This window comes from Pyxicephalus adspersus, chromosome 8 (assembly GCF_032062135.1).
Source record: "Pyxicephalus adspersus chromosome 8, UCB_Pads_2.0, whole genome shotgun sequence".
Taxonomy (NCBI): Eukaryota; Metazoa; Chordata; class Amphibia; order Anura; family Pyxicephalidae; genus Pyxicephalus; species Pyxicephalus adspersus.
In genome coordinates this window covers 3,241,874-3,252,484 of record NC_092865.1, presented here as the reverse complement: position 1 = coordinate 3,252,484, position 10,611 = coordinate 3,241,874, and the positions used below count along the sequence as shown (strand labels likewise).

Genomic DNA, 10,611 nt, shown 5'->3' with positions numbered 1-10,611 from the left:
CAAAAGTGTTCAGTAGGGATGAGGTCAGAGATCTGTGCAGGACACTGGACTTCCTCCACCGTTTGTGTCCTGCTCTGGCCTCAGCCCTACTGAACACTTTTGGGTTGAATTGTAACCCAGTAATGTCCTTATGGTGCTGATCTTTGTACCCCGGGGCACAGTCATGCAAGAACAGAAAAGGGTCTTCGCCAAATTGTGACCACTGGTTTGGAAGAACACAGTTGTTTAAAATGTCCTTGTGTGTTGTTACAATTACCAGCATTCTTTAATGACAACATATTCATTTGGAGACTGTCTGCATTTTTGTCCAAATAGGAAGGTGTGATTGTTAGATGTCCACAAACATTTGTGTATACAGTGTATTGCCTATAGGTTCCTTCTCATCCACCTTTTAGCAAACAAGCATCTTACATTTTGTGAAATAGGCAATAAAAAAGCCATAGTGATTGGTCAGTGATAAAAAAAAGGAATAAAAGCTGCATTTTTCCTGAAAAATCTTTATTACTTTGACCTAGGAGCACAAAAAATATAATTACAGAGTACTATTCATTGTGGATCCCAAAGTCCTTCTGTAGATTTTACAGAGAGATTCATTTTTCCAGTAACTTTGCCGATAATGTTATTGTTATTAAGTTGGTGTGGTTACTTGCACCACGTTTCTCTTCAAGCATTACAATGGAGAGCAAAAAAAGATGTCCAAGAAGCTACAAAAGTCCATCATGCAGAGCAGGCAGTGAATTTTTGTACATTTAACTTGTCTGAAGGTAAGTTCATCGCTGATATGGATGCATTGACGCAGACTTAATGTTAGTTTTAATACTGCTGGGCATCTTACCTGAAAGGGAAGTAACAAAGTGGATATTAGTTAACAGACATATTAACACAATAAAATAAAAAAAAGTTAATTTAAGGTGAGCCTTTACCTGGCTGTCCACCCTGTGCCATTGGTACTCCGGCCATGTGCTGCTGCTGATTGGGAGGCATGGACATCTGCTGCATGGACGCAGCTCCGGGTAACATCCCACTGGCCCCAGTCTGCCCTGCACCCATAGGGCCACCAGGGCCTGGAGGACGACGGTTCGAAAGCCCTTTTCCAAATGCCACAGCGGCCACAAGGGCATTTGTGTCGTTGGGGTTGTAGGTTTGCTTATTCTGACGTAAACCTAGAAAGCAAAAAGGAAGCAGGTAGCATATGGGTAACTGGGTTCTTGGTAACAACATTTAAATATTTTTCTGCTTCAGTTGAATAAAGCATTCAGAAAAGCTAATCCTACTGCTATTAAGAAATGTTTTCCTGTGCACAACCAACTTCTGCAAACAGCAATTTGCCAGGAAAATATAAACTACCTATTTAGTTTAACATCAGTAAAACAAAGTGAGATAGGCTTTCATTTAATTTGAACTAATGGCTGCAAATGGCAGCATGTAAAACAATCCATTCTATCCTAAGGAAATGGTAGCTTAGGGTCTGAAAAGCCAACAGACACCCTCTCCAGTAACTAATTCTACGTCTGAATACACCACAAAGCTCTGGCCTAGATCATGTGACCAGCAGTCGAGTGACTAACCACTAAAAGGTGCCTGGATTTATATAGATTAAAGTAATAAGCATAGGTGAACTTAAACAGAAACTATTAGATGAAAATATGGGACCTCCCACAAGCCGACTTGTTTATAAACTCTCAAGCCACAAAAAGTCACCATACTAAGGAGTCACAAAACAAACATGCGGCCAATAAAGTGTCAGGATTTATGACATACACATATTTATTTTGGGTCAAATGACCTAAACAAGGATAAGATGGCACAGTTTAAACTTAGCAATGAATACGCACATGTTTCGTTCTACAGCTTTGCATTTTGGGCCAGCGAGGATGTTAATCAATTAGGGGAACTTTGTTCCTCTGATTAGTGAGTGGAAGTCTTCTAACTGAATGAACTTCTAAAAGATGCTTTTTTTCATACTTTTCAAACAGAAACGTAATCCAGAGATGCAGAATTGGTATAATAAAATGATATTTGGCTTCCCAGAATACTTACTTGAAACATCCGAGTCCCTCTCCTCTTTGATGATCTTCTCCAAGAGGCTGTTGCACAGCTTATTCATGCTTTGGACTTGTTTCTGAAAGGAAAATTATCTATTTAATATACCTTTTGGATGCAAAGGAACAACAAATTCCAGCATAAACCTGTAAATCTCAACAAGGGAATATTGAACATAGACTGTATGAGTACTCAAGATGACAAACAAGCTAGTTATGCCAATTCTATACCTGTGCCACTTCAGGGGTGATCCGGGCTGCCTCTGAGCTCAGCTGTTTTTCCTGTTCTTCCACTTCAGGATCAGGCTTTGTTCTCAAGTGATCAGGTACCACTTCATGGCTGAAGACCGGGACTCTTCCTTCTGTCAGGCGCTGCACACACATCAAAATCAGTTTTGAGATACTTTGTAGACAGATGCAAATACAACTTGTGAGAATACAGAAGGATCTGTACTTACCATTATCTCCTCATCGCGGTCTGGTGACAGCAGAAGTGGGATAATGACTTGGTTTTTCAACAGTGGCATCTTTTCATTTTTAAGAACTTTATTGAGTGTGTTCAATTGCCCAGTGAGAAGTGCAAAATTGTCCAGAACGGACGGCCTAAGAAGAGATAACAAGAAAACAAGATTGTGGAAGGCCTAGAGGACGAGTCTTGAAGATGTTTCTTATGAAGCTCCTAAAGAGCCTATGAAGGGGTGATAAAGAAATGTAAAAGAAATTCCAAAAAAGACTGTGAAAAAACAAGTCCCTTTAAGGCTGGGTGCACAAGGGCATTCAAAGAAGGTGTTGTGTAGCTCAGGATTTATATAGCGCCAACATATTAGGCAGTGCCTGTGTTTTCTAATGGTGTTAAAATAGCCCCCCAGTTCTTATAATAAAGTACTACAAACGAAGGAAGATTTTGAACTTTAGCAAAGGACAGCTAGGCAGAGCGGACACTGATCCTTGTGCTTCAGTTAAACAAGGGCAGAGCGCGGTCAGCTCATTAAAGAAAAAAAAAGGAACCAAGTGTATTTCTGTCAGATCAACAGGTAATCTGTACTTGGATCTAAATGAAACACAGAAAAATATGCACACATTTCAGATATGTACTGTGCATGTTTCTTTTTATCTGACCTGACGTAGAAAAAGTCCTAGGGAATTCTTCAATATTGAGAATAGTTTGGTTTAAATTACGATTAAGAAATCTGCAGGTCTTTAACAATTGTATTACCTACATACTTGGGCCAGGGAAGAAAAATATTAAAGCAAAATGGTCAGGATTATGGAAAAGCAAATGTGCAGAAGGGTAAGAGCAATGACAGATTTATGGTTTGTGAACAGTGGTAAGTGACTAGTTTTGAATGTAAAATTTTGCATTCTGCATTTAACCTCCAACACAAAAACAATTATTAACCTCCTGACCTAGCAGGAAAGTTCAAAGTTAACCTTAGAAAGTATCTACCAAAAGAGTATTTGATGCTTGGAACAAATGTCCAGTAGAAGTAGTGCCATTCACACATAGGCATTTGCTTCAGCAATGTGCACATGCATTCCAATCAGTTCCACTTTCATTTCTGGCTTGTTTTGCCCCATACTGGGGCTTTATCATTAGATCTGACCAAGTCAACTCTGTCTTCAGTCACCTGCTGGCCTACTCCACCTGGCAGCAGGAGTCATCCGAGGGCTATAAAAGTCAATGCCCCTGTTTATTTACTTGCTTGTTAGAGCTCACATAAAATTCTGGCAAATTTACCTAGTAAGAATGTGCTAAAACTTAAAGCTGGAAGGGGTGGAAAGTCTCCAGATGGCCAGAATCCAGGATAGGAAGAGCTCAACCCAACCATCCACTATAGAAAAAACAGTCTGAGCTGGGAAGGTATTTTACTATGCCACATTCTACACACTTCTATTGGAATACAGTTACATAACTCTCAAAGTACAATCTTTCTCCCTCAAACTTTTGAGTCAAGTTGTCAATATCCAGGCTCATAAACCAAAGTTACCACACCAGATTACCAGCAATAGGGTCATTTTAAAGTCAGTGTTTACTGTAAAACATTCCCTCCCCCACTGTAAAGACATTACAGGGCTATAGTTTAAGTACCGGAGAAGCTAGATGTAGACAACTCTGGGTGGCAAAAGAAGCAGTTTTATCAGTATTGACAATACTGACCACTCTCCCATTTGATCTGCCCAATGACAAAGCTCTGTATCCTAGGGGCCATTGTGCTATACGACAACTTTGCAGACCAAAAATGCATGATCACCCAACAACACAACGCATGTGCCTGCCATATCTCCATAAACATAAAGCTCACTCCACATTTAGAAGTGGGTGACCCCAAAGGTAGAATTACTGGCATACCCATCAATTAAAAAAATATTTTGCTGTCCAATGTGTAACTTTGTATTTATTTGGATTTCATTATCACTTTGGTGGCCTGTGCAGTTCAAACCAATTCTTGGAAATCTGTATATGTTTCCCTGCAATCAATAAATCCCCTGAAGAAGCGGTTGCTACCGTGAAACATGTCAGAACCTATATAAAAACATTTTTGGATAGCTTATTACTTAATTTATGTAGTGATTTCAAGCTGGTGTGTTAAAATTCCTATTTTTAATATTGTAAATGTTTATACTTTTTTGTGATATGTGAAATATTTTTTTTTTAATTGAAACATTTTTTAATTGATGTCAGTAATTCCACCTTTGGATTCATCCACTTCTACATGTGGAGTGAGCTTTATGTTTGTGTGAGCAGAAAGTGAGATTACCAAGTATTTGTAAATTTAAGGAAGGATAAATAGGCATCAAAATTAAACTTTGTCACAGTTTTGACTTTTTAACACATCAGCTGATAGGAAGAGAAAGAGATGTTATGGCTGTTTTGAAAATAAACAAAGAGTTGCTGAGGTATGTAAAAAATTGAAAACAAAATTTGCTTTGTGACATCTGTATAGCTAACATTAATGGAGCCTCTACAATACCTCTACAACTCCCCTCAGACACTGTTTTATTATTCATAAAGGTTAATTGGGAGAACATGTAGCTGTAGGTTGATTACCAGCAGGGGTAATAAGAACAAATATGTGATACAGAGCCCAGAACAGGATGCACAATGACCCTAATTACCACAATGAGTAAATACTAAAGGATCAGTCCACCCCAAAATTAATGTTTAAGTTATTTTATAGATGCTGGAAAATAAACCTCCGCAACTCTGCAGGTTCTGTGTGGAAAAGTGAAGATGTAATATCTGCTCCATCAACCCCTGCAACCTATTCTGGATATTAAGAGGAGATCCTACAATTATTGGCTGTACGGAACTTGGTAAATACTTAACTCAAGCTGCAAATATTGGTGATAATATAAACTACACACTGGCACTGGTCCATACTTACCGCTGTTGCTTTTTTAGCATCTACAAAGCCAAATATGTGTTGGCTTTAACGGAAAGGACTTTTCAAAAATAACATTTTTGGAATTCACACAAACTTTTTTTTCCTCATTCTCATCCTGCTTTTATGTTTCATTCAGTATATATATATATATATATATATATATGAAATCACTTCCAATTGTCTTCATTCTTGTACAATATTCTGCTTTTTATTAAACAGAATTTTTTTATTTATGAAGAGAGAGCTGGTATTTAGTATGTGTGCATCATTGCTCACCAGGTCAGACGCTCATATTCGTTCTCAAGTTTATGAATAAAGGCAACCAAGGAATTCTTTATGTCGGAAACCTGAGCAATAAGGGTCTCCAGGCTGGTTTCCAACTGTTTCTCTTCTCGCTGTGGAAACAAAAAAGGAAATTCAGTGAAAAGTGCAAACGAAAAAATAAAAAGCCCATTAAAAAATGAATTTGCAACAATATTTTACTTTAAATCCAAGAATTTCCCCCACAGTACTTTTTTTTTTAGGCGCAATCTCAGTATTTTCCCCAGTCCCTTTTAGCCGGGTGCATCACCCAGCTGTTTTTGGATGGTTACTGAAAAGTTGGGTCACAATACCAATGCCAATACTTCCAACCCAGCTTAAAAAACAATTCTGGGAAGGACACTGAATCTGATGGTCGGCATCATTTAATCCCCTTCCTCTGAGCCCAGGTCATCCTGGAATTGGCCACAGCCTGTGATGGGATCAGCTCTCTGTCAGTTCTTTGCTTTATCTTGCTCAGCATTCTCATTATCAGCAAATGAACTGATCAACTGCTTGTAATGCTTTATCATGTTACACCCCAGCCCTGCCCTTCTTTAAAGCCTAACTAATCTTAAAATTGACATGGTAGGCATTAGGATTTCCCAGTTTCATCTACATATAAAAATCAATTGACAATTTTTGCTGCTCTCCTGTTTTTACCATCTATGGATTTAGTCCTGAAAATCAAATCTACCCTGTTCTACAAATTACCAATTGGAATAAAACCTTTATGTATCATTGCTTCTGATGAAGCAAATGTATTATTTGCGCAGTATGTTGTACTAATTAAGAATTTAGTTATTTGTTTTACATAGGTTTATTTTTATGCTTTTTAAAAAAATATGATGTAGTAATGTTTGATATGATGCCTACAAATCCCTTAACAACATTAAACTACTCTTCCATAGAAGTCAAATTCTAAACGCAATTAGGTTAAGTAAATAGTAAATTGTCCTTACTCCTTGTATTAACCTTGGCAATATAAGAGGCATTAGATTAACAGCTCCTCAGAGTGATTGTACTAAAAGGGACTATGGATTCTGTAAAGCGCTGTATTATATGTCTGGACTATATAAATACGGCTGACTCAGCGGTTAGCACTCTGGCCTTTGCAGCGCTAGGTCTCAGGTTCGAATCCCAGCCAGAACTATCTGCAAGGAGTTTGTATGTTATTAGATGTTAATGACATTTGAGGGACAATTAGTATCATAAGTGTGGACTTGTAAAGCTCTGAATAATATGTTGGTGCTATATAAATACTTTGATAACAATACCAATGTTCTCCCTAGCCCCTTGTAGCTGGGCGTTCCACCCGGCACTTTTCAGAAACCACCCGGTTATCAATGAGTTGGGTCACAACACAGGGGCCACCACCGCCTACAACTTCTTCCCACCCAGCTTTCTGAGATTTCTGGGTTGAGCACTGAATAATATATTTGTTGTCTATATTTCGTACAAATAGCAAAGCACCAGTAGGTAGTTATTTTGGCTGAAAAGACACAAAGACCAAAAACCTTATCCCTATCTTCTTTCATTTTTTTTAGTTCTTTGTACACTACATGGTGAATATATGCACAGGATTTAGATCAACCTTTTACAATTGCAGATTTTTAATCCATTATGCTAATTTTCAAATGATGGTGATGGAGTGCTGGATACAGAGCTTTGTAGGTATTTATATATAAAACTCAAAGAAACATAAACATCAACACAAACACTTTATTATTTAAATATAACATAATAAAACAAACAAAGGTCAATTATAACCACAGCGGTGCATTACTGATGGAAAAAGCCACATTAAAAAACCTGGGAGACACGGTTTGATGTGATGCATTTCTAGTAGTAAATCATTCTCTTTTTGCTGTTCCTGCCAACCCTATAAAGCAATAAAACCCCTGGAGTTTATTTCTAACTGATGATCCCAATTTGACTACACATATTGAAAAATAATGTACATAGGTGTTTCTCCTAAAAAAGCAATTTCAAGTGAAACGCGTTGAGAAACTGCCCAAGTCAGTTTTTGAACCAATAATGCATTGCTATAGTTATAATTGTTTTTTTTTTTTTATATATTATTATATGTAAATAATAAAGTGTTTGTGTTAACCACCTCTAATGTCCCATATGTTTCTTTTTAAAGTTGTTCTCCCCAAGGCTAGGTACACACATCAGATGATTCTCGTCCGATTATCGGCTCAGGGTTGATATCAGACGAGATTCTGGCATGTATACAGCTCTCGTCGTACGTCCTGGTGGTAATGAAAGTAAAGCGGAGAGAGCACAGCGGGGTGCCGCTCTGTCCTCCTCCCCTGTTCATAGAGCAGAATGGTGCTGTATCTACAACACTCGTTCATGCATCGTGCAGTATTTTGTCAATGGAAAGGATCGTGAAAGATCCTTTCCAATGACATTTGTTGCACGTGTGTACGCAGCCTAAGCAGGGATGTGGTACTATACAGACCATGTTTCCTTTTATTATAGTTATATATTATAGTTATTTAGATATATTATAATTTTGGTAAAGAGGCTAATCTCTAAAGCTTTGTATACATAGTAGATAATTGTCACCTGAGAGTAACAATAGCGATAGTCTTGGGGAAAAATCTAGCTTGTGTACAGTGGTCGCCAACATCATTAGCTGTCTGCCAGGGCAGATCACTAAATAAACAGCAAGGACTGTTATCATTTCCTATGGTGGAAGATGCCACCTGCTTGTCCTCCACACTTCACTCTCCATAGAACTGAACATCAACTTGTGTACAGCGACTGTTCCTTTTACTGTCACTAGAAACAATCATGAAAGAAAGTTTACAGCATGTTACAGAAAAGTGTCTCTATGCAGCTTAAACAACAAAAAAAAAAAACAAAAAAAAAAACATCTTCATACATCTGATCTTGCACTGCGCAGGCACAAGATTAGGTGATGTAGCCAGATGTAAATGAGAGAAAAAGAGTTCTGATCTCACTGGGCATGCGTCCCCTCCTATTATAGGAGAAGGATCCTTTTGCAGCCGGAAATCTCCTTGAATGTATCTGCTTCTGCGCATGTCAGAGCATCTCAAAACGAGCCTTTGCGTGAAAAGCGAAAAAAATTGCTGATCCCATGCATGTGTTGTGAGATCGGCAAGTTTTTTTCCAACCTACGTCACCCAATCTTGCGCCTGGGTCAGGTGACATAGGAAGAAGAACCAGGAAGAAGAGGCGAAGATGGTGCCGCCCCGCATCCCGGCTTAGAGATGGATACCAGGAGGACGTTGGACCCGATGAAAGACACCTCTGGACCGTTCTAATGCGACGCAAGATTGCAGGTAAGTGTTTTTTTTGTTTTGGGCATTTTTCAGTTTACTTCCTCTTTAACTTCTGTTCAACTCAGATTTTTTTTAAGCTGGGTGGGAAGAAGCTGTAGGTGGATGGCAGTTCTTTATTATGACCGAACTCTTCAGTAACCACCCAAAAACAGTTGGGTGAAAAGTGCCGGGTGGTGCGCCCAGCTAAAAGGGGCCGAGGGGAAAAAATGTCTTCTGTGACATTTCAATTAAATTATGCGGCTTGCTCCTACTTTCTGCTCATTTTAAAAAAAAAAAAAAACTCAAAACACACTTTTTTAGACTTGCCTACCCGTCTTCTTTGGTCTGCTAAAACCCTCACTACTTCCCATCACTACATTTCTCCCCTCCTATATACTTCCCCCACCTCTTAGATTGTAAGCTCTTCAGGGCAGGGTCCTCTCCTCCTGTGTCACTGTCTGTCACTTGAAACCCCTATTTAATGTACAGCGCTGTGTAATATGTTGGCAGTATATAAATCCTGTGTATTAATAATAATAATAATTAAATTAGAATAATATAATTATCTGTGTGCTTGTGGTGCATGTTCAGCTCCATGTGGGGTGCAGGGAATGCGCTGGGTATCCCAACCTCCCCTGGGGCTGCAGGAACTGAATAACAATCCGCATGCATGTGCAGAAGTTACATCATTCTGGCCAATCAAAATGGTTGAAGATGCAACACCCAGAAAAGGACCGGATAAAGATGACCGAGCAAGAAGAGGTATGATTAAAAACTGATCAGGCAGGTACTTTTTTATATAAAAAAAGATATCTGCAATAATTGGGGGCACGGTGGCTCAGTGGTTAGCACTCTGGCATTTGTAGCGCTGGGTCCCAGGTTTTAATCTCGGCCAGAAAACTATCTGCATGGAGTTTACAGGTTCTCTTCGTGTTTGTGTGGGTTTCCTCCCACATCCCAAAAACATGCAGTTAGGTTAGTTGGCTTTCCCCCAAATTGTCCTCAGACTGTGATAATGACATATGGCTATGGTAGGTAACACAGCAGTGTTCAGTACAGCTCCACAGATAACTCACAAAGGCCTGGACAGCTGTTTGGACCCTGTTTGTTTTTTTATGTATTTTGTGAAGCTCTGAGCTTATGCTCCAGTCTTCTCTCCACTTTACTGAGAGGTTGCTATAGGTTATAGCACCACTTGAGGTAATCTTAGTTTGGCTTTTCTTACACAACAAGAACACATTATTGGCAGACAATTTCCTCACAGACCTGCATCCCGGCGCTGCTCTTCGCTTCTCACCATGGAGACTGGGAACTTCCGTCGCACGTCGCTGACGTCATCAGTACAGCGCGGATAGAAGGGGAGGGGCCACGGAATCCCCGTAAGGAAGAAGAGAGACCCCGCCTCCAGAACGGAGAACCCCGGAGAGAGGGGGCGGGGAGAGTCGGGGATGGCGGAGAAAGCTGACAGTGAGGTAGAAGAGAATCCCCGACCGGGGAGAAATGTGTTCGGTGTCTGTGTGTCCCCAACAGAGCCTGTACGAACCCCATTACACCCCAGCCAGGGCAACTCTTCCCTAATACCCCCAACTG

At 39.6% G+C, this 10,611-nt stretch overlaps 2 protein-coding genes across 2 annotated transcripts in view; one reads left to right on the top strand and one right to left on the bottom strand.

Annotated features, from left to right (window-relative positions):
• Positions 1-481: 481 nt before the first annotated feature.
• MED8 (mediator complex subunit 8) lies at positions 482-10,360 on the bottom strand. Its single transcript, XM_072419329.1, has 7 exons — positions 10,288-10,360; positions 5,705-5,823; positions 2,501-2,645; positions 2,274-2,414; positions 2,041-2,122; positions 924-1,163; positions 482-835 (listed from the first exon to the last, which is right to left on the bottom strand). Exons 1-7 carry the CDS (start codon positions 10,291-10,293, stop codon positions 771-773), a joined length of 798 nt encoding a protein of 265 aa, XP_072275430.1. The 5' UTR covers positions 10,294-10,360; the 3' UTR covers positions 482-770.
• A 25-nt stretch (positions 10,361-10,385) lies between these two features.
• The window catches only part of SZT2 (SZT2 subunit of KICSTOR complex), a 117,140-nt gene continuing 116,914 nt past the window's right edge, over positions 10,386-10,611 (top strand). Inside the window, exon 1 of the mRNA XM_072420651.1 lies at positions 10,386-10,493. Coding sequence (XP_072276752.1) covers positions 10,470-10,493 — 24 coding nt within the window. The 5' untranslated portion in view covers positions 10,386-10,469. The remainder of the gene's footprint in view (positions 10,494-10,611) is intronic.

Excerpts from the sequence above, each read along its gene's own strand:
- MED8 (XM_072419329.1), bottom strand. Across the intron at positions 2,123-2,273 it reads TCACCCCTGAAGTGGCACAG|AAACAAGTCCAAAGCATGAA; the intron begins GTATAGAATTGG and ends TTTTCCTTTCAG. Across the intron at positions 836-923 it reads GGCACAGGGTGGACAGCCAG|GTAAGATGCCCAGCAGTATT; the intron begins GTAAAGGCTCAC and ends CTTCCCTTTCAG.